Source organism: Phascolarctos cinereus, unplaced genomic scaffold (assembly GCF_003287225.1).
Source record: "Phascolarctos cinereus isolate Bilbo 61053 unplaced genomic scaffold, phaCin_HiC Scaffold_4;HRSCAF=312, whole genome shotgun sequence".
Lineage (NCBI taxonomy): Eukaryota > Metazoa > Chordata > Mammalia > Diprotodontia > Phascolarctidae > Phascolarctos > Phascolarctos cinereus.
The window spans coordinates 572,747,820-572,772,668 of NW_027555847.1; the positions used below are offsets into that span (position 1 = coordinate 572,747,820).

At 38.1% G+C, this 24,849-nt stretch overlaps 1 protein-coding gene across 1 annotated transcript in view; it reads left to right on the top strand.

Moving 5' to 3' along the window:
* Positions 1–24,849, top strand: part of SLC22A23 (solute carrier family 22 member 23) — a 267,653-nt gene that overhangs the window by 56,511 nt on the left and 186,293 nt on the right. The window contains 1 exon segment of the mRNA XM_020976653.2: positions 7,777–7,931. Coding sequence (XP_020832312.1) covers positions 7,777–7,931 — 155 coding nt within the window.

Genomic DNA, 24,849 nt, shown 5'->3' on the forward strand with positions numbered 1-24,849 from the left:
AAGTAACTGCATTTTCATTACTTAGCATTTTTGTGATGGCTTTTCAGAATGTCTAGGTTAGCCAAGTAAAAACACATGGTTCTATTTTATTTTAAGGTTTCTTTCTAAAACAAACCTTGGATTAATAGAGACTTCTTAGTCGTGTTGAAAATAATGGGGTAACACTCCCTGAGTGCTACTTGTTAAAAACAAAAGACCAACTCAGTGAGAAATCAGGAGAGCTTGGGGCAGTGCCCTGGGGCATGCCAAGGGTGGTCAGTGATACCAACAGGATTTTTTACACATCTTTTGAGGTGCAGAAGTTTCTGATCAAAACTGTGTATGTGTAGGGGCAGCTAGGTGGTGCAGTGGATAGAGCTCTAGCCTTGGGAGTCAGGGGCACCTGAGTTCAAATGTGACCTCAGACACTTGACACTTAGTAGCTGTGTGACCCTGGGCAAGTCACTTAACCCTGATTGCCTCACCAGAAAAAAAAAAAACTGTGTATGTTTGGAAATTCCTTCCTCTGTTAATAATATTTCTTGTTTGTTTTTAATTTCTTTAGTCATCTGCTTGTAAATATGATTTTTTAAAAACACATTCCCAATGCCTATTATAACAAAGAGGCTTTAGTGTTTTCTCTGTACTTGGGTATGCCTGTCCTGTTCTTGGCTGCTTTGCCTAATCACCTGTGTTAGAAGAGACACAAAGAATGACTTCAATTATCTAAAGCAGGAGTTTTTAATCTTTTTTTTGTATCATGGACCCCTTTGGCTGTCTAGTGAAGACTATGGACCCCTTCTAGAATTATGTTTTTAAATGCAAAAAATATATAGGATTACAACAGAAACCAATCATGTTGAAATATAGTTATCAAAATATTTTTTTTCAAAAGTTCACAGACTTCAGGTTAAGAACCTCTATTCTAAAGGGATAGCTACTCTTATTCTCTTAATTATTCATATGCTTGTTAATAACCCATAAAGAAAGGGGTTAGGAGGATGGGAAGTCATGCTGAAAACGACATAAGGCACCCTGCTTTCTAGAAATACTTGGAAGAGACTTTGTTTTCACTTTGTGCTTGTTCCCAAGTGAAAAAAAAAAGAAATGTTTGCACTGGGAAAGAAAAATATCAATTAAAGATGTGGAATTTTATTATGGAGTTGTTCTGAGAGCAACTCACAACTAGTTTCATAGCACTTTCCTCCCAATGACCCTGTGAGGTAGGTAATTTCAACATTAGTATTTTCATTTTATATGCAATGTTTAATAGGTTCAGTGAGACTATTTGCAACCTGCCCAGGTTCACACAGCTAGTAAGTTTGAAACCTGAGTCTTCATGTTCTATGTCTGTACCATGCTGTCTGATTCATGTCTTGCCCCTGACATTTGTGTTTTGGACTTTTCCCCACATGTAAAACATAAACTTGTTTTGTCTTTATGCCTTCAGGGCAGAGGTTCTCATTAACCTTTTGGTGTCCTAGACCAGTTTGGCAGTCTGGGACAGTCCCTTCTCTGAATGATATTTAATAAATAAAGAAATGGATGAATACATAGGAATACAAAGGTAACTAATTTTATTGAAATACAGTTATAAAATTTTTTTTTAAGTTTATGGACCCCCTAGATGTAGAACCCTTGCATTAGGGTCTCAAACTACGATTTGGACATTATTTACCCTCAATAAATGTTTGTTGGGTTCAACTGGATGAGATGTTTTCATGTGATACAATGCTGTTACACTCCAAGGAAAATCAAAGGACAAATACACCTGTCTTCCCTTTGCAAGACAGATCAAAAGTCTGATAATGTCATTTAAATCTCTTTGTGTCAACCTCTTCTGCTTTAAGAAAATCTATGTCTATCTGCTTCAGGTGGCAAAATGTGAGGGGGTAGATGAGAAGAGCTTGTTTGCATTCTGACTTTCTGAGAAACTGGTGTCACCTTTTGCTAGTGGAGTTGGGATGCTGTGTTTTTGAGCCCAGCCCTCCACGATTTTATTCCCAGTCTGAACACTGCTTGACTAAAAAGAACAGTGTATGAAGAGAAAAGAAAAACCACAGATGTCCCTGCTGCTAAAATGTGCCAAGAACCCTTGTTTGGTTTTTGTGGCTATTTGGAAAGTAGACTGAAGAGTGTGTGTCTATGAGGAAGAGGCCCCTGTTACAAGCTTGGCTTTCGGAGGCCATTGTGCATCCAAAGAGCAAGCTTTTTTCAATGTTCATTTTTGGACCAAATCTCTCTAATAATAATAGTTCACATTGCAGAATATTTTACATACATTATTTCATTTGATCCTTTCAACAACCTTGTGAGATAGACATTATCATTATCTCCATTTTAGAGATGAGGAAATAAGCTCTGAGAAGTTAGTGATTTGCCTAGTGTCACACAGATCATAAGTCTTCCTAAACCCAAGACAAGTGCTCTATTCACTATACCTCACTGTATACTGCTGTATAGCAATGTACAAAATAATGATGACATTTACTTATTTATTAAATGGTAGTATTTCATGGAAGAATTCAATGTACTTGACAATGTATTTTTAAAAAACCAAATACTTCTTAATGATCAGAACAATGTGGGGATTATAATTGCCCAATCTGTGAGAAAAACCACTGAGGCAGAGCTCTAAGCCAATGCTACTTTATTAAAGGGGCCATGGTCCCTTCTAATAAAGTGGACCTCAGATTTTCCTCCTCATGATTTGAGATGCTCCTGGTCCCCAGAACCTTGCTTTTATAGGATTTGATACCCAAATATGCAAAAGAGGCATGGTAAAATACAGAATCTCATTGATTGATAGACCTTGCTCTTGAGGGCCAAAAATAACATATCAGCTGGGGGGGGGTGTTCATAGATTGGGTAAAGCATAGGGTATCTCCACTGAAAGTGGTCATAAGATGCTCATATTGAACAAAAGAGAATGGTGTGGAGTTACCAAAATAGTTAGGGGACTTTCCAAAGAATCAAGGCATGCTAGGTTTGAACATGGAATTTGAGTAAAACATAATGGAGATGCCTTTGTCAGCATTCTTGCAGTTGTGGAAGTGTGCTTCATAACTGGTAAACAAGTAGTGAACATTACATTAAAGTTTGAGGCCTACTATAAGAACCTATTGTATCTAATTATCCCTATATGATTTGTGCAAAATATCAAACTGATTAATACTGATTGGAATAGAGTAAGGGTCCAAATGAATCATTTCTCGCAACAGCTCAAACTGTATTGTGATGGGCATGAGAGAATAGAAAAACAAGTGTGAAAAACAAGGCAAGCAGCAGCATAGTAAGCACAGAAATATACCTGGGGTACTTGATTTGTTTCCTCTTGTGGACAAAGTGTTTGCTACTTCCTCACGTCAGGATCACATACTCTCAGGACCATTTCACCATTAATGGATGGATTAATATTAAACTGTTGTTTATACTCTCTTGCTCTGTCTGCCTTGTGACCACAGGCATACACTTGTAAATCAGTCAGCTATCCAAGGGTAAGTCAGCAGACAGGTTAACTGACCAGTACACAGACTAAATGGGCAACCTTGGCCTCATTGAAATGGTGTTCTAATCAACTGACCGAAAAGGGCCAACTGGGATGGTAATGAGCTACCAAGTCAGTACATTCTAATGTTACCGAATGACATTCTGTTTGGATTCTACTGCTGTTCTTAGATATTATGTCTCTCCTTCCTGGGACAGACTCTTATCTTATTGGTTAGTATTCAATAAAGATCACCTCAGTAGACTCAGTAGACAGATACTCTCAGTAGAGAGTAAAGGCTTTCAACTACCCAGATGATATGATGTTTGAGATGGAAGGGAGTTTTATCTTTGGTTATAATTCCATTCAGCAAACACACACACACTCTCTCTCTCTCTCTCTCTCTCTCTCTCTCTCTCTCTCTCTCTCTCTCTCTCTCTCTGTGTTTGTGTGTGTGTATGTGTATGTAAGATTGAATGCCCAGCACCCAGCACATGAGAGCCTGGCACCGTAGGCATGCAATAAAAGTTAGTATTAATTTCCCTGTTTGTCTAAAACAGCCCTGCTCTCAAAGAATTTACATTCAACCAGGAGTTAAATGCACCATATATGCGGTGTAGAATGTAGGCTCCTTGAAGCAGGAACTGTTCCTTTTTTGTCTTGGTATCAACAGTCTAGCACATTGCCTAGCACATAGTAATAGCTTAATTGTTTTGTTTTTTTTTTTGATTGATTAGTGAGAAGATTAGGGTTGATTGGATTTTAGAAATGATCCCAAACTGGCCTGCTGCTGCAAAAGGCTCTGTAACCAGAATTCTTCTAATAATATTATGTCGCTAAGAATCAGAAGTATTAAAATTATGATTAACCTAAAGGACAATGAAAAAGACACATAGTAGGCATAATGAGGATCAGCTCTACAGCTTTGACATCTGGGACTCTTAGGACAGTATGGAGAAGAAGGGTTAAAGATGGAGGAAATAATCAGTCCAACAGAATTATGCTTGGTTGAGGACACCAGGAATAGAGTTGAAGGAAGCATGTAGAGCCAAAATATGTTCTTCCTGTCAGTGAGTCAATAAACATTTATTAAGATATTACTATGTGCTAAGAAATTACCACAATTAATAAGGATTAGAAAAGCCTCTCTGTAAGAAAGTGAGATTTTTGGTGGAGACTTGGAGGAAGCCAGAGAAGCCTGGAGGTGGAGATGAGAAAGGAAGGTATTCCATGCTTGGGAGACAGCCAATGAAAATGCCTAATAGCCCTCACCTAATAGCTCTCAGGAAAAGGCTTCTAGAAACCTTAGACAAGGTTTATAACAATGTCCCATTCCCTCCCCTAGAGGATTTGTAAGGTTTGGGAGGATGCAGTTCCAAGACTAACTTACCTTCAGTGATAGCCTTAGGTATTTCAAAGTCGAGGAAAAGACCCTGTGTCTCCTAAAATTCCCTTCCCATCTGCCAGAGATTTTTTTTTAAATGGAAAAATCAGGCCTTTTCATTCTATAGAGATAAAAGGCTTAAAAATGCAAATAGATGGTATGCTTATCAAATTTGCAGATGAAACAAAGCCTGGAGGGATAGCAAAGGCTTGGGAAGACCAAGTTCAGATTCAAAAAGATTTTGACAGGCTAGAACACTAGGCTGAATCTAATCAGATGGAATTCAATAGGAATAAGTGTGAAGCCTTATAATTAGGTTCAAAAAAATCTACTTCACAAGTATAAGATGGGAAGGTTGAGTATAGTTAGATGACTATTTTTGTCTGAAAAAGATTGGAGGGCTGATTCCAGTGATTGCCAGCTCCCTACAAGTCAAGGATGAAATGTGTCAGCCAAGAAAGCCAATGTCAGTTTAGGCTGCATTGAGAAACGTAGCACCCAAGAATAAGGTGATGGCCTCATCAGATCACATCCAGAATATTTTATTCAATTCTGGGTGCTACATTTTAGGAAGGATTTTAATAGCTCAGAGGATGATCAGGATAACAAGATGGCTTCAAGATCACATCTTCTGAGTATCGATTGAAAAGAAACTAGGAATGTTTAACCTCGAGAAATAGACATTATAGCTATGTTCAAGTATTATGGAATCGAGGCTGTTATGTAGAAGAGAGACCAGATTTATCCCCTTTGTCCACAGAGGGCAGAACCAGGAGCTAGTAGAAGCTACAAAGAGGCAATGTTGGGGAAGACTTCCTAATAATTAGAGCTATCCAAAATGAGGATGGAGATGCTGCCTTAGGAGGTAGTGAGTACTCTTTCACTGGATGACTACTTTTCAGGCTTGTTCTAAAAGACACTCTTATTCAGGTATGGGTTGAACTGGATGGCTACTGATGTCCCATCCAACTCTTGAGATTCTGTTATTTAAGATATACAAATGTATGTGACCAGCAAAAAGAGATAAGCTAGGCTTGTGGCTGATGTGATCAACAACAGACGGTGGTTGGTTGATCTCAAATACTAAAAGAACAAGAAGTAACCCCCATTCACATTGGGGTCTTTCCTCTGCCTTCTGGGGAAGATGTTTGGAAAATATGGCCAAGAATATTATTGCATGAGGTAGCATGAAAGTATTGTGATCTGTGTCACTGGAGGGATTATCCTTACCATTGAAGTAATAACTCTAAGAAAGTCATTAAATATCATAATATTCTCCAGTTACAAAATCCTCTGGGCCCATTTGATTTTTGTGATGATCCCCTGAGCAGGTAGTACATTAGATTGTGAGCTCCTTCAGGGCAGAGATTCTCTTTTGCTTCTTTTTGTATCCCAACCACTTAGCACAATTCCTGTTACATAGGAGGTAGTTAATAAATATTTACTGACTGACCAATGCAAATAGTGTTATTCTCATTTTATGACTCACTTTATGACTTAGACCTTGAGTATCAGTCCTTCCATAGATTCATGCAGTGAGTGGAAGAGCCAGGACTTCTCTCGGGGTGTTCCAGTTCCATTTCTTTTTACTTTGAAAAAAAAAAGCCTATGAGGGGGATCCCAGTTATGCAAATTGGCACTGGGTTGAGCAAAGCTAAGGCTGGGAAGTGGAAAAGCTATACTCAGTGGGTGTGGCCTAATTTGTACACTTGTAGACTTTCAAGCTCAGCCCAAGGTTTGTTTCTTTCTCCTATCATCTAGCACAAGAGCGTGTCAGGGTTTATGTTTGGAGAATTATTGAGTTTTCTGGTTACTGTTGTCTTAAATTATATCTCTTTTGTACCATATAAAGTAGAAGAAGAAATTAAACATTTCTCTTAATAATGGAAAGGGCACTAGATGGCTCTGGGGATCTGGATTCTAGCTCCAGTTCATCCACTAGCTAGTTGTGTGACTTGGCAAATTATATGACCTCTCCAGACCTGTCAGCCTTATCTGTAAAATGACTGTGTTGGATGAGATCCACCCACTTCTCAGAAACTGGTTTCCTTCAAAACTCAGTTCAAGTGCCATTTTTTATTTGAAGCCCATCCTGATTCCCCCCAGCTACTAGTTTTCCTCCTCCTGTCCCATCCCCACCAATTACCTCGAATAGATTTTGTATGTATTCTGCACATTCTTACATAGATTTGTGGTCTCCCCTCAGGTAAAGTGAGCTCTTTTATGGCAGAGAAATTTTTATTTTTGTCTTTGTATCCTCAGTGCCTAGCATAGTAAATGAATATTTGTTCACTGATGTTAGATTTTCTTGAGAGGCAGTGTGGTATAATGGAGCTCCAGTTTTAGAGTCTGATGAGACCCAAATTCTGTTTCTGACTCCTGCTAGTTTGGTAAACCTGGACAAGTCACATCTCTGAGCTTTGGAATCCTCATCCTCATTGTGTAAAAGGAAAGATAAAACAATACCTTCACTACCTACCTCACAGGGTTCATCATGAGGATCAAAGGACATAACAGGGTCTCTAATACGTTCTGCAAACCTTAAAATGGGCATCTAGGTGGCACAGTGGTTAGAGTTCCTGGCTTGGAGTCAGGAAGGCCTGAGTTCAAATTCAACCTCAGATACTTACTAGCTGTGTGACCTTGGGTAGGTCACTAACCTTTACCTGTGTTTCTTCATCTATAAGATGAGCTAGAGAAGGAAATGGGAAACCACTCTCAGAACTTTGCCAGGAAAACCCCAAATGGGGTCATGAAAAGATAGACACAGCTGAACAACAACAAAAATCTTGAAGTGGCGTATATATTTTATTATTGTTACTATTATTATTCTTAGCATGTAATCCCATGCGGCTTTTGTGCAGCTTTTAGTTTTGCATCTACTGTCCACGTGAGCTATAATGGTACCTATGGATTTCTTTTTCAGGGTTGGTCGGAGGCCAGTGCTGCTCTTTTCCATCATATTCATTCTGATCTTTGGACTGACTGTGGCACTTTCAGTGAATGTGACAATGTTCAGCACACTCAGGTTTTTTGAAGGATTTTGCCTGGCTGGAATAATACTTACCTTGTATGCACTGAGTAAGTATCAACCTTCTGAACCTGTACTGAAAATCAAATGAGATATGCTGAGGAAGTAGTCTGGGCAAAAGGGTTTTGTGAGCAATGAGCGTGTGTGCTCTTGTCTTAGAAAGGAGCTGCTTTGGGAGGTCCAAATGGATTATCTTGCCTGTAACTATGGATTAGTGAGGAACTTGTGGCCTCCAGGCCACATGTGGTCCTCTAGGGTCCTCAAGTACGGCTCTTTGACTGAATCCAAACTTGACAGAACAAATCCCCTTAATAAAAGAGTTTGTTCTGTAAAACTTGGACTCAGTCAAAAGGCTCCACGCAAGGACCTAGAAGACCACATGTGGCCTCAAGGCCACAGGTTCCGTACCCCTGGTTAAGTCTTCTAATAGCTGTTTCTTCGACTGTTACAGAGGCCTCAGAAAATAAAACAAATGGGATGCATTCTCTGCCAGATTTAGGGTGGCCCATGTAACCAAAACACACTGGGTTTGGGGTTGCAGACTGAATTTCCCTTACTGTCTTTGTGCACAGTATTAAAATCATTGGATAACTGTACGCTTCTGGACTTGGGTTGTTAGAAATCATGTGCAGTACTGTAAGGTCACGTGGTTGGGACTTCACTTTTGGTTTATTTTTGACAGCTCTCCTCATTGAGGCTACCTAATATTCTGCGTTTCCATTTCCTTGTGTGTCCATGTGAGTTTCTGGAATTGTTTGGAGATGAGTTATAGGCTGTGACACAATGAAGAATTAGAAGATAGAATGACACATTTGATTACTTCTTGGGCTTTTCTTCCATGTGGTTTTTTTTCCCCAAAAAGTTTCCTCACTGCTCTAAATGTTTATTGATTGTAATTACTTTTGTTGCAAGTATAGATCAGAATTCCCCCAAAATCTCATTCATCTACAACTTACTCTTGCTCGCTTGCTCGATAATTTTGCCTAAGATGTGTGTGTGGCATGGGGGGGGAGGTTCTCTGAGAAGCAAATACCAAATGAAAGTTTATTTAAACTGTTCCTCAGAGAGACAGAAGAAGAGTAGAGCCATCTTCAGGCCTTCACTCCAAAAGTTGTGGGGAAAGTAGGTTATCACGTCAGAATCAGGTCAGAGAAAAGAGAATTGTATGACATGACATTTGGAGGGGAAAATAATAATGTATACTTTAATGAGCCCAGTCCAGAATAACAACAAATTCTCCTAATGATGACCATGAGACATCAAAAATCACTAAGCTGTAGTCATTAGACTCTGTTTAAGAAGGAAGGGAAAGTGTGCAATCCATGTTAGGAAGCTTTCCAGTCAATGGTTTATGAGTCTATCAAAAATTGTTTATTCTTTTTTAAAGTTTTGGTACCTGAAGAGATGAACTTTGTTATAGAATTTTCACATCTGTTATTGTAGAGGCAGCTGGGTGGTATTGTGCTGGACTTCAAGTCAGGAAAACTCAAGTTTGACTCTGGCCTCAGACACTTACTATTTCATCTTGGGCAAGTCATTTCACTTATGTGTGCCTAAGTATTTTCATCTGCAAAATGAAGATAAGAATAGTACCTACTTCCCAGTGCTGTCCTGGTTAAAATGAGATAATATATGTAAATAGTGCTTTGTGAAGCTTAAAGGGCTATATAAATGTTATTGATTACTGTCATTTTGTATCATGGAGGTATCAAAGAACAGGTGGTATTTGATTTATCCTTCAATTATTATCTCCTATCTATCTTTCTATTTGTAAGTATGTCAGAGACCATATGGCAGTCCTATTTCTGTAAATACATGGCAGCCCTCTGACATTCCCTCTCAGGCAGGGCAGCCAAACTTAATTTGTTCAAGAAGTCACACATGTTCTTTCTGGGATATTCCACCTCCCTCTTCACAGACCCCAAGTAAAAACTAGCAAAAGCGTGGTGAATTCTATTTTGTCCAGATATTGTCAAGACAGAAAGAAGGATGGCATTTTTTCTTTGCTCATCACCTGAGGGATAGTTGACTAGAGAAGATTAGAGCTCTGTATGAATACCATTACAAGGACTATTACATAAAAATTTCAGTATGACAAAAGATTTCCAACCACCCCGACCCCCTACCCTCCAGCCAATGATTTTGAGAACTACAGTGTTTGATGCAACCAAATTCTAATAAAACAAAAGAGTCTGGCTTATCCCTTGGTGTTTATGGGCATATGATTTGACCACTAGACATGGTGGGTAGATGGGAGAGGAAAGGAAATGAAGTTATGGGACAGTGTGTCAAGGCAGAATATAGGGTAGAACTTGTAGCAGAATAAATAGCCATTTAGAAAGAGAGGTTGACAGTAGTTATTGTGTTAGTAGGACTTGAGGGAGGCCTTTCTTACTAGAGCACAGCTTACAGTTTCTGGAAGGTAGGATGTATTTGATTTGTCTTTTGGAAAAGAGGAATATTGCCTGGGTTCTTATTTATCATTTAAGAATTGTTTTTCTTTTTGCTTAAGGAAAATTGTATTCAATGCCTATTTCAAAGGATTGAAATCTTACTTAAAGATCTAGGAAAGTTTAAAAACAAATTTTTTTAGGTATTTTTTTTCTTTTAACAATCAATCTAACTCAGATTTTTATTTTCAACTGAAGGGTTCTTATCTCACTTAATGTATCTATTGGAAAGTCCCTGTGCTTTCTCAGAACAGAGTTAGGTTTTATTTTTATTTTACTCTTACAGGTATGCCACTATGACTAAGGCAAATGCAAGTAGGCCTAGGGTTAGTGTGTTTTCATCAAATTATCCTCCTTTTCCTTCCCTTCTCACAAACGTGGACCCACTTCTTTTTTTATCTGTGACCCCATTGTTCCTTTTTATCTAGCCCCTGGTAAGATACAGGGCAGGCCTTTCATGGTGGGCCTTCCATGAGCAAGTGGAAATAGAGGAAGGAAAGAACTCACCACACTAGACACTAAAGAGGGGGAAAAAAGTTCCAATAAGACATAAGTCTTACTCCCAATGAAACTTACATTCTCCTCTCTCCTCCCCTTGCTTCTCACATCCTTGGACCACATTGCTGCGTAGAATGGGGATTCCTTCTTTTCTTATCCAAGGGAAGAGGAAGAAGAAAGGAGAGGGCAAACCCCCAATAGCCACCCACCCCCACCCCCACCTTGACTATTTCCCTATTACCTGTAGCACTGATCTCATAGGAAACACCCTTAGCCCTGGCTCCAGTTCCTGATTACCATCAACTCACCATGCATGCCCTGTCTTCATCCCTTCCTGTCCCATCTGCCATAAAGAAACCCTCTGGAGATTCATGAGTCTGAATATTCCTCTGAAATGTAGATTGCATATTTCTTTGATCCCACCATTATGTTTCCCTATAAGGTACAAATGAGAGAAAAAAAAGAGAGGGAGGACATAGAAAGGAAATTTTTGTAGCTCTGTTTTCCATTGTTCCTTGGATTTCTCGCAGTAAAATCCCATAGGAGGTTCCCAAAGGGTTGTACGCTCGCTTCAAAGGATGAGAGAAGCTGATGTGATGTTTTCTTTGAGAGCGGACCAGAAAGGAAGTGGTGTTCAGAAGCAGTATCTGTCAGTAGAAAGGGTAGGAGGCATGCAAATCCTTGGGGTCCGTAAAGGGAGATGTCTAGATGGAGAATTTACACCACCTGGAGACCTCGGGGCTAGGTGCTTGGCCCTATGCAAATGAACATTTTTATCAGTGATTTAGATAAAAGCTTAGATGGAATGTTAATCACATTTGAAGATAGCCACCGAGCTCGGAGGGATAGCCAACATAACCAGATAACAGGATCTATATGCAAAAAGATTTCAACTGGATAAAAAGTTAGGCTAAATCTAAAGATGGAACTTAATGGGAATAAATGTTAATCTTACACTTAGGTTCAAAAGGCCAACTTCTTGTTGTTGTTGCTGTTTGACAAATGCCACTGGAGAAGGGTCCATGATTACCAGTAACATCAAAGAGGCCTTCATGCCCTTTTTATTTAGTTATGTTGAAGCCAGCAGTGCAATAAACAAGCTAAAACTACTTTACGTTGACTCATTTTCAGTAACTGACATTTACAGGAATATACTAGAAATGGCACTGAAAAGTTTAAGAAAAGAGTTACGGTGAACTTGTATGCACATCATACGGAAAAGTAACATTTTAAATAAAAAAAAACTTTCTGGAACTGTTATGCCAGCATCACAGAACAGCGCTAAAACTGTATGTGTCAAATCCTACATCATTGGTTTTGTGTCTTTTTTCTCCAAACAATTGTAAAAGATATAAATGCTGTACAAATGTATCTTTACAATTTAAAAGCAAGATAATGCCCAGTGTGAGAAATGTTCTCTGAGTAAATTATAAATTCTATATAAGGCCTGCCATATAGCCTCTATATTTTTGTTTATGTTTTAGAATAGTTTTTATGTCCTTTTTCGGGCCCTTATTAAAAAGGTTTTTTTTTTGTAGTGTCTCCCTGACCCCATCCTGCTTTTAAAAATATTCTTTCCCCAAAAGTGAAAATTTTAAATTGGTCTACAGTTTTCAGTACTAGAATGATACTAATTCGATAACTGCAGTCTTCCTTACCACAGAGGAAATGGTAAATAACCCACAACCTGATACTGGGTTTGTTGGGAGGCTGCCTCCTCTCCACGTTAAGGGGGAAAAACAAGTGAAATCAGTTTTGCAGTTTGAAACAGCTAAGACTTAAAGTTTTAAAACTATAGCACCATGAAATTTCAGTTGTTTGTGTTGACTATGCCATAAGTCAAATACAAAGTCAACAGATTCTTTCTGGATAAAAGAGTAAATTTTGTTAGCTTAGGAGAGATCCCTGCCCTTCAAAAGGCCAACTTTACAAATACAAAATAGGAGAGACATGACCAGTCAGCATTTTACTTGGGAAAATAAAAAAGATCTGAGGTTGTTTTTTAAAAACAACAACAAAAACAAAAACACTATGTTAATGTAAGTCAGCAGTGCACTGTGGTAGCCCCAAAAGCTAACTTAATCTTATATTGCATTTAGAGACTTATACGGCATAATGGATAGAGTTAGGAAGACCTTGCCTCTGACACCTGCTGGCTGTGTGGCCCTGAGCAAATCACTTAACCTTCCAAGTACCACAAATGCTAATCTGCATTGATAGAGGTTTTCCTTCCTGGGAATTCCATATACCAATGAAACCACAAGTACGGTGCAGAAGAAAAAAAAAGGTGGAAAGAAGGCTGTGATCTGGGAACAGAGTTTTACTCTGCTCTGGTTAGACCATTTCTGGAGTACTATGTTCAGTTCTATTCAAAATATTTTAGGAAGAACATTGATAAGATGGAGGGTGACCAGGATGGCAGAAGGCCTTGGGTCCATGCCATTTGAGGATGAGGATGAGCTGAAAGAATTATAGATCTTTACCTTGAAGTTGAGAATATTGGGGTTATAACCAGCATGGGGGGTTTACAGAAAGCCCTATCATTTACTTTCCTTTAAATTTTCTTCAGAAGAAGGGCTGCTACTGAAGATGGTGCTAGACTCCAGGCACAATAAGGATTAAGTGGACATTTGAGGGCTGGATAGGGTCTTACCACTATTTACAAACATTATTTATATGGGGAAAATCAAAGGTGCGAAAGACTTAGACACTTCTGGAATACTGCCTACAAATAAGCTGAGAACTGCCCTTGATGTTATAGCAGAAAAGAATGTCTGCTTTTATAAATAAAAACCTCCTGTGGAGTTTGTGAAGAGGAGAGGTTTGAAGACAGCGCCAAAGTGGCGGAGGAAAACCCAACATGCGATGAGTCAGGAGACTTCGCTATGCCACTTTCTGTGTGATCTTGGATAAATTTGGAAATGTAATAAAGGCTTGTTGCCTGAAAGGGGAGTTCGACTCTTCTTGCTCTGCCCCAGAGCATAGAACAAGGTTACAGTGGATACAGATTGCAAAGAGGAAAATTGAGGCTTACACAGAGCAAAAGCTTCCTAACAATTAGTCATCTAAAAACAGAATGAGCTTCCTTAGGACGTGGTGGGTTTCACCTCAGTGGAGCTCTTCAAACATGCCTTCGAGGAGATTTTTTTCAGGTGCAGCTTGGACTAGGTGGCTGCTGAGCTCTCTTTCACTTCTGAAAAATCAGTGATTCCTCACACCTTTCTGAGCTTCAGGAGTTCTCATCTGTGATGAAGGGGTCTAGGGCTAGATCAAAGCATCTTAACCTGGTGTCCTTGCACTTTGTTTTTAAAAATATTTTTGATTAACTATATTTCAGGATATTTGGTTTTCTTTGTGATTCTATGCATTTCAAAAAGTCATTCTGAGAAAGGGTCTATAGGTTTCACCAGACTGCCTGAGGGTCCACAACACACACAAAAAAAGGTTAAGAACCCCTAGACTAGATGATCTATCTCTAAACTTTCTTGCTGAAACATCTTATGGATTTCTTTGATTTATTTGCAGAGGATACCCACACACATACACACATTCATACACGAGTGTGTGCGTGCGTGTGTGTGTGTGTGTGTGTGTGTATCCCCAAAGCCATTTGATCTTGATAAAGAAAAGAACACATTTATATATACACATACATATGCACATATATATACATATGCACACACGTGTTTGTGTATACATAAATGGAGAGACAGAGAGAGAGATCTGAACATGAGATTTATAAAAGATACATTCAGATTAAATCTTTTCCAACTTTTTTTTCTTCTCTAAATTGCCAGAGGCTGACATCTTTGTGAATAGGACATGAAACTGGTATTGTTGGCATTTACCCTTGGAATCTTTGACATACAAATAGAGTGTACTTGGCAAGTGCAATAGAGAAAATAAAGCTGATGATTTTTATATAGTTCAGTGGAAGTGGTTCAGCTACTGAAGTAATTAAGTGCAGTGGGCTAACATTTGTGGCTTAATTCTGTCTTTTCACCTTGGCACTAAAGAAGACTAGAAGGTCTTGCCTTTAACTCCACTGGGGAAGGGAACCACAGAGTCATTTGATTTTGGTGACAAGGAAAAGAACACTTTTTCTTATTTGCTATGAAAACAGAGTCTTCCAAAGATGCTGGAGAAGTAAAAACTTTGTAGTTTGGATAGGTGTTGCATGGTGTGATAGAGCTAAAAGTGTTTATGAATCTCTTCCCTCCCTTCTCCCACTCCCACCCTGAGGATTCCATAATATATTAGGTGAAGCAGTCACAGAGGCAGTATTAGAGGGAAAAGCAGTGGATTTGGTGTCAGGAGACTTGGGTTAAAACTACAGTCTGAGCCCTACCACTTTCTAGCTTATGTGACCTTTGGCTTCTCATTTCACTTCATCTTTAAAATTGAGGTGCTAATACCTACAGGATCTACCTCGTAGGGTGGTTGGGAACAAATTATATTGTGAATTATAGAAGCTATAGAAGCTGTTTCATTCATTTGTCTTTCTGGGAGAAAATACAAAGGAAGGAAAAAGCATTACCTCCTGAGAAATGACCAAAAAAAACCTGCAAAAAAACAATAGAAAAGGGGTCTGTAGTTTTGGATGGAAACATTTTTTCTCTTCTTCCTTGCAGTCCATTTCCTCTAGTTGGAAATAATATGACACATTAAGGAAGATGTACAAGATGGTGGTCTCGGCTGATACCTCAGTGTAATGAATATACATTTTCTGGAGAACAAAGATGAAACAGAAATGCTTAAAGAAAATGATTTCAAAATATCTCATGTCCTCATTCTAATAATCGTCTTGAGCTTAGCCAGCCCAAGTGATTGTACAGATTTACTCACAATCATGGAATGATCTGTAATTTCACAGGTGACTGAGCTGGTGATTACCCCACAAAATTAGAAAGCAGAGCCTTGACTGTACTGACAGGCTGAACATGAATTTAGATTTGCCATAGGAGGGGCAATGTTTCCCTTTCTGTTTAACACTAATGCTGCCAGATACCCCCCTGAAGCACCTCCATAGATTTTAATGCTGTGGCACATGATTATTTCTGTGGCATTCCCATCACCTCATTTTATTATGTGTTTCTTTAAAAAAAATCCCTAATAAATTATCTCACCAAAAAAAAAAACCCCAGAAAAGAAAAGTCTCTTACAGTGGAAGGGGAAACTGGGGAAGGTGAGAGGGAATGAGTGAATCTTATTCTTATAGGATTTGGCTTAAGGAGGGAATAACATACACATTCAATTGGGTATGGAAGTCTGTCTTACCCTACAGGAAAATAGGGGAAGAAGGGGACAGGAGAGCCAGGGGGAGGGCAGATTGGGAAAGGGGGTAATCAGAAGTAAACACTTCTGAGGAGGGACAGGGTCAAAAGAAAGAATAGAATAAATGGGAGGGCAGGATAGGATTAAGGGGAATAGAGTTAGTTTTTCACAACATGTCTTCTATGGACATGTTTTGCGTAACTGCACATGTACAACCTATACTGAGTTGCTTGCCTTTTCAATGAAGGTGGGTGGGGAGGGAGGAAGAGGGAAAATTTGAAACCTAAAGTTTTAAAAACTATGTTTAAAAAAAAGTTTTCACGTGCTACTGGGAAATAAGAAATATAGGAAATGGGGTACAGAAGTCTATCCTGCCCTATGGGAAAATAGAAGGGGAAGGGGATAAGAGAAAGAGAGAGAGATAGAAGAGAGGACAGACTAGGGGAAGGGATATTCAGAATGCATGCCATCTTGGGGGAGGGGGAGGGGGGAGATGGGGTGAAAGTTTGGAACTCAAAAACTTGTGGAAGTGAATGTTGAAAACTAAAAATAAATAAATTTATGTTAAAAAAAATAATAATAAATTTTAAAAATTTTAAAAATCCCTAAACATTCCACAAGTAACAGTGCTATGGAACCTTGTTGGATTTTTTACCTAATGAAACCCACTGATTTTATAAGAGGGATTAAAATTTGTTCTGAAGAGACAAAGCTTTGACCTTGGAAGATTATCACCATCATCACTAAGCACTTATTAGGTGCTTACTTTGTGTTTGGTACTGTATTAGGTTTTGGGGATTCAAAGACAAGAGAAATAGAACTTCCTTCAAAGAGTAATAATGATAATAACAATAATACAGAACCATTTTCCACAATCATCCAGACATAATATTATTCTACAAAACAATTAGGAGTAGGGCAACTAGGTGGCACAATAGGTAGAGCACAGGCCCTGGAGTCAAGAGGACCTGAGTTCAAATCCAGCTTCAGACACTAGCTGTGTGACCCTAGGCAAGTCACTTAACCCTGATTGGCTCAAAAAAAAAAAAGAAAGAAAGAAAAAAGAAAAAATTTAGGAGTAATGTTTTAATATGTGTTACCATAACAAATATTTATATTTCCTAAACTACACAGAATAAAAAGTTTTCAAAATAAAGAGACCTAGCAGAAGAAGTTATTGGGAACAGGATTATGTCTATTTATGACTTCCAAATTAAAAAGGGAGTGGAGCCAAAAATTATATTAATCACCTTATGTATATGAATGACTCATCATCATCCATGACCCCACAGAAATACACTTAAAACAACTTCTATATCTCATAGAATCTTTTTTTGATAAATATAAAAATGTCACTTGTATTTGATTAGCACAGAATTCCCAATATAGGCCAAGGAAAGATAGAGACTAAGGACTTTGAGCTTGAATCTGAAGTCCACATTTAACCAGTGGATAAAAGTAATGTCTAGAAATTACCTTCAAGATACATTGAACATACAGATATCAAAAGAAGGCTGTGACTAAACATGTTAAGAGGCTTACTGGCATCCTGAAATCATAACTGTATGAAAAAAAATCTTTCTAGCAATTAAGACAATTCCAGCCTTAATATATACTTTTAGAATTGTAAAAGATTAGAAAGACTATTTTTGGCAGCTATGTGAAAGATGGATTGAAGAGGAAAGAGAATGGAAAGAGAGAGAGGTCATTTAGGAAACTATACTAATGGTCCATTAAAGAAATTATAAAGGCCTGCTGTGTGTATAGAGAAAAAGGGGTAGGTGTAGGAGATATTATACAGGTAAAAATTAAAAGGACTTAGCAATGTGTCAGATATTAGAGATGAAGGAAAAGGAATAGTCAAAACATGGTTGACAAAGAAATAGGGAAGTTGGAAGAATAGTAAGGTAGATGTAGAGGGAAAATGATGAAGTCAGTTCTGGACATGTTAAGTTTGAGCCAGCAGTAGTACAAGAGGTGGAGGTGTCCACTGGATAGTTAGCAATGTGGGACTAGAGTACTGGGGAAAGTTTGAGGGATAATATATACACTTTAGAGATGTAGAGGTGTTTATTGAACCCACAACAGAGCATACAATCACCAAGGAAGAGAATATAGAGAGAATGCAATAGAGCCCAGGACAAAACTTTAGGAGACATTCAAACTTAGAAAAGAGAAGGATGATGAAACAATAAAAGAAGGAGAGGTCATACAGGTAACAGAAAAACCAGGAGAAAGCCATGTTATAGAAGCCTGAGTCAAGGAAAGTTTGCAGAGGAATTTGAATTGTAGAATGAATGAAATGTGAAATTTCTCTTTCAAGTAAATGTGGTTTCAGTTATTTTGTGAATGAATTTTTTTCTAGTTGGTTCAGCAGATGTTATTTTTATGACATTTACATGAAAAAAACAACATTATCATTATGAGCCTGGCTTTTACCTAGCCTATTATATTTGCAGATATCTTAATCATTAGCAAATACTTGGAAGTATTCTCTTTCATCCTGACAAAAAGCCCTGAAGTTAGTTTTTTTTTCCCCATAGGGAAAATCTGTATAATATATCAAAGACCTTTAAAAAAAATAAGTTGCTTCTGTTCTAAAAAGTAACTTTGGTTTTGCAGAGAGTAAGTGATCATGCCTCAGACACCAAAGCAAAATAAAATCACCTGTTGGTCTTCACTGGAAAAACAAGATGAATGTTTCTGCAAACATTCCACATGGCCCTCACATACTTTTGAAAAGCAAATGTTTGTTTCCCTGCAGGAAAAATTTACAAGCAAAACAAAATGTTTCCACAGAGGACATTCATCCCCCACATCACCTCTGGCCCTGTCCTTTCATTCCCTGAGAAACTTCTCTCCTTCTTGTTTAGTTGTGTTTTAGTCATGTCCGACTCTTTGTGACCACTCTTAGAGTTTTCTTGGCAAAGATACTGGAGTGGTTTGTAATTTCTCCCAGCTCATTTTACAGATGAAGAAACAGAGGCAAACAGGGTTGAGTGACTTGCCCAAGGTCACATAGCTAGTAAGTGTCTGAGACCAGATTTGAATTCAGGAAGAAGAGTCTTTCTGACTCTAGGCTCAATACTTTCTCCATTGCCTCATCTAGCTGGTCCTTCTTAAACCTGGCTATAATGTTAATAACTTTGTTAGAGCTAGTAAGTAAATTGGAGATTTTATGATGCTATCATTTTCAGGGTAAAGAAACTAAATAAAACCCAGTGCCTTACCCAAATTCACTCAATCTTTAAGACACTGCTATGAGGAGAATGTATTCATGTGTCTAGTCTATAGACAAAGAAATACAACAATAAGGCCAAGTGACTTGTTCACCAGGAATGTTAGTGCAGAGTTGCATACTAAATAATTTCATTCCAGGATAAAAACCCACAAAAATGGTAGCTTTTAGCCTACTGATATGATATTGCTAGTCAGTCAAGGGTCTGAAGACCATGTGTCCTGACCATGAAATTTGATCTGAAGAAGTTGTATGTAGTGTCCTTTGCTTTTATTGCTTTTAATGGGTAATAGCCCATTATAATATACTATATATAAAACCCTTTATAATATAGATATGTAGAAATTATATCTACATGTATGTAGATATAATGTAGATGTGTAGAAATAATATATATTACATAAAGCATACAGCCCTTTATAAAGGGTTCTGGCAAATATAATAATAATTAACCTGGCTCAGAAGAAGGCATGGTTGGAAGCTTCTACAGTTGGAAAGGTGATAGAGACTGTTGAGGGTAGTGGGTAGATGTGGTTGTGTTGGAAACAAGTCCCATGATTGGCTATTGCTACCCATCTTCCTCCTACTCTGAAGACCACAGTTTTAGACAACACAATCTATTAGAGATAGGATAAGAAAATGGGTATATTTCAGGGCTTTTATTATCCAGGTCCTAAGATGCTTCAATATTTTTGTTGAGTTGCATATCAATATCTGAATGAAGTAACTGCGTATCAGCCAAAATTTGGCTGCGTAAGAAATCTCAAAGCTCTAGAAATAGCAGGTTGGCTAAAAAAAGTCTTGTGCCACATTTCCACACAGTGGGCAAAGTTCCTAAAGCTGCATAAATCCTTTGACTGGGTTTTCCCTAGACTGCCGCTCACTAGAGAAGTTGGGGGTGTGGATATGCTTCAGTTGAAATGAAATTGTTAATTGCACCAAGAGGCATTGTGGTGTAATGGATAACACATAGCTGAGGAGCTCTGTCACAGACTAGCTATGTGACCTTGGACAAGTCAACCTCTTAAAATCTTAGTTTCTTTATAACCAAAGGGACTTGAAACTATTCTCTTAAGTCTCAGTTTCTTTATATATAATACAAAGACAATATTTGTAGTACCCAGACAAATGTAAAGATTTGCAAACCTTTAAGTGTTATATAAATATTATTAGCATATTTACAAAATGAGGAATCTGGACTAGGTATCTCAGGATTCTTTTAGCTCTAACATTTTATGGATCTAAGATCACTGACTTGGTAGCATGCTCTGTTTTTCCACATTTGTAGCTGTGGATGATGAAACCAGGTTAGGAAGTAGGTGCTTCTCATCCTCCTGATGGTTTAGGGGAAGAGGCCAATGAATGGTGTACCTTTTAGCATTGTCTATTGTGTCTGCCATTGTAGTGGTATGGTGATCATTGGGAGGCTGTTGGATCATGTTTCTTAAAAGTTAATATCTTCCTTCTCATGTTAAAAAGTGAATAAAATATGCCCTCCTTTTGACCAAAAGGTCCTACTGCTGAGTAGATATACTCCAAGGAGGAAAAAAACAAAATGGTCTTAGTTATACACACACTTACATATATCTATGTATACTGTATGTATATATGATATATATGTATGTACAAGGGTATATACATATATACACATATTTATGTGTAGCTGTGTATATCTATGTTTCTATAATATACATGTACACACAGACACACAAAGTGCTCTAAAAGTCTCAGTACTATTTTAAACTATTAAAGCTTGAAGACTTTTGAGACACCCCTGTTCTAAAATACAAACAGCAGCATTTTTACGGGTATCAAAGAACTTGGGCAAAGTAGACACCTATTGATTGGAGAATGGTTGAACAGAAGGTGATGGAATTTTACTTTGCCATAAAACATTAATATAAAAAATTCAGAGAAGCAAACAATGTGCCTGATGACTAGAATATAAATGAAAACAACAGTAAAGCAAACTGAATGCCATGTAATGTTATAATGGTCAAACTCGGTTCTAAAGAAGAGCTGAGAAAAGTACCTTTCTCTCTTCATTGAAGAAGGGGAGAGGCCTATGGTTGTGGAATATGGCACATACACTGTCATATATGTTGATTGGTTTTGTTGAACTTAACGTTTTAAAATCTGTTACGAGGCACGCTTCCTTGGGTAAGGGAGGGAGAGAGAAGAGGGCTATTATGTTTGGAAATACATATTATGTATAAGCAAAACACTATCAATAAAAAAAATTTAATCTCCCTGAAGTTCAAGATCTCGACCTCAGGCAGGCATCTGTGTTCTTCTTAACCAGGGGTGTGGAACCTGGTGGCCTTGAGGCCACATGTGCCCTTCTAGGTCCTCAAGTGTAGCCCTTTGACTGAATCCAAACTTCACAGAACAAATCCCCTTAATAAAAGGATTTGTTCTGTAAAACTTGGACTCAGTCAAAAGGCCACACCCAAGGAGTGAAAAGGCCACAGGTGGCATCAAGGCCACAGGTTCCCCACCCCTGTTCCTGCCCTCTTAATTCCTCCAGCCCATGTCTTTTTTTCTTCAGGTGAGTTCCCAGGTCACATGTTTCTGAAGCACGCAGCTCTCTCAACTGGAATTTTTTTCTTAACTGGAAATGAATATGACACTAGGAAGAAAACATTTTAGGGCATGTTTACTTCCTTGGTATTTCACTGGTGGTAATGATATAAAAAGGAATTATGAACTACCTTCCCTCCCCACAAAAAAACCTGATTGTTCCCCTTTGAAACGATAGGAGAAAGACTTGATGCGTCTCAGTGTTTGACTTCAGTGATCATCTGGGGTAACCTCTACCTGAACAGGAAACTTCTCTATAGCATTCCCAAGAAATAGTCAGCCATTTCAGCCTCTGCTCGGAGACTTCCAGTGAGGGATAGCACACTCTCGGAAGGCAATCTATTCTTTCCACTTTGGATCTCTATAATTAAGAGTTTTTCCTTTCATCAAGCCCAAGACTTCCTCTCCACAACTTTTCCAATAAGCATTTATTAACTAATCTAGAGTAAAAGGGAAAACATGGGGTGTCCCAAAAGTCTTAGTGTGATTTTTAAGCCATTTGAGCTTAAGACTTTTGGGATACCCTGTGGAGCAAAACATTACAGAGCAGCAGAAGTAGGATACCATGACTTCCCACAGTGAAGCCAAATAAACTCATCCTTAGTGATTTTGTAGATCAGTTGCCAAACCACAGATGCTCAAAACATATTTTTTTCCCCGCCAAAGGCTGCCCCAACATGGATTTTAATAAACCTGTGTCTTACAATGGGAAAGTCTTGTTCTTGTGACAAGTATGAATTTATAATGAGGGGGCAACTAGGTTGCTCAGTGGATACAGCACTAGCCCTGGAGTCAGGAAGACCTCAGTTCAATTCTGGCCTTAAACACTTACTAGCTGTGTGACCCTGGGCAAATCACTTACCCCTTATTGCCTCCAGAAAAAAAAAGTGTAATGAGGAAATTAAAAAAAAAACCAACCTTGTAGAGATCTTTTTTTTTTCCTTCATTTTTGTGGGTGGAGAGAGGTAAACCAGAATTCAGGTCACTAATTACCATCTTGGAGTAACTAGAAAGAATCCTTTTTTATTATTCCAGTACTGTGTCTTTGATGTAGGGTTGAGTAGAGGTGAGGAGGGTGGTTCTAACTGTGCTCATTTATATCATTTCACTTCCTTGTGTTTCTGTTTTCTTCTGTCATGAAAATGTCTCTGAATATCAAGGCTGCCATATTCTGAAAACAAACAGGAGTGAAAAGGTAAATGTCCCTTTTTTCCCCTAAATGGGTCTTTTATGGAGTGTCCCTTTAGCTCTTAGATATTTCTGCATTTCCCATCCTTGCTTAGAAACCCAAACACTGAATTATTTTTGATGGAGACTTTTCAGTAAATGAGAGACCTTAAGGACCTGCTATGTGTATCACTATGGAAGCATCATCAGAGAATGGAGAAAAAAGGTCAAGTGGCTTTGTTACATGGTTTCTCAGAATACATGGCTTAATAAGTAATCCAGGCTATAGCTAAGCTAAGCATCAAATATTCCTAAATTACTTATTCTGAGAAAATTATCGTTCCAAATATAAAACTTAATTTTAAAATAATCATTATAGAATTCTTAATTTTTTTTAACCAGTGGAGAGGAGTGCATCAGTAATTCAGATATGAAGCCACTGTCTAAGAATTAGGGAAATTTCAAGCTATTTATATGTATTTCAAAAGGCTTTCTTATCCCTTGTTGCCCATTTTCTTATCTGTTTTATTACTAATTTTTTGCTGCCATTTTCTCCATTTGAGTAAAATACATTAGGAACTTTTGGAAAAGGATTTTTGATAGAAACTTATAAAGCATTTAGCGTAGCATCTGGCACATAGTAGGCATTTAACAGATGGCTTCTTTCCTCTGTCCCTTCTTCCATCCCTCCCTTCCTTCCTTCCATCCAGTTTCCCCTTAATACTATTGTTAGCTTAGTTGTCATCAAGTCTATTTCAATGAAAGTTATAATTATTCCCATTTACCTTAGGATGATGGAAACACATCATTTGAATGTGTATTGTTGAACTGCTACATACTATATTCAATTTTGGCCCCCTTGGGCAGATGTGAGGGCAGCTATATATAGGTACTCGCTTTTGGATTAGCATTACAAGGTTCAATCTCCATGTTAAACTGATTCAGACATAAAAATGTGAGTTTTTGTTTTGAGAATGAGAAATCAAGAAAGAAGATGAGATTATTTTAAGAAAATTGTTCGTTGAGGAAGCAGTGTGTTGCTACCTAGAAATTATACAATTTCCTGAATGAAAATCCTTCCTGAATGAAATCCTTCTGTTCTCTGAACTAGAAAACAGTTTTCAGCATTTGTAGAGTGCAGCATGACTAGGAACCTTGAGATTTTGTAATACTCTCCCTCCCCAATGAGCCTTTCCCTGTCTTTGAATGAGTTGCTTGCTGTCTAGAACTCTGGAAATGTTCAGAAAGATCCTGATGTTGGCAGAGTGATAATCATAATGAAGCATCATGGCCTAGTGTGGATGGTTAAGGTCAATGAATTTGAAGCCAAGATCTGAATTAAAATCCAGCCTCTGGCTTTTATGAGTTAAGTGATCTTGGGCAAGTCAGTTAACCTCTTAGGGCCTCAGTTTACTCACCTATAAAAAGGGGATCACTCAACAAGCATTTTTAAGTGCCTAACTGTGTGTCTGGAATAATAATAAAAGCCTATTTCACAGAATTGTTGTGAGAATTAAAACATATATTATAATATGGGTGAATAGAATCCTCTATTTGGAATGCTTTTAGTCTGTTAGTTAAAATACTTGGGAAGTGCAGATTTTTTTATGATTTCCCTGATTATAAAATTATAGTAAAAGGCACTCTGGGGAGTTTTAAAAGGTGTGACTTTGATGTTCAACAGGAACTGATTTACAGAAATCTGGGCAAAGGACAGGGATGCTGCTCCTGAAGTTACATAGCAAATCCTGGTACCTTGAA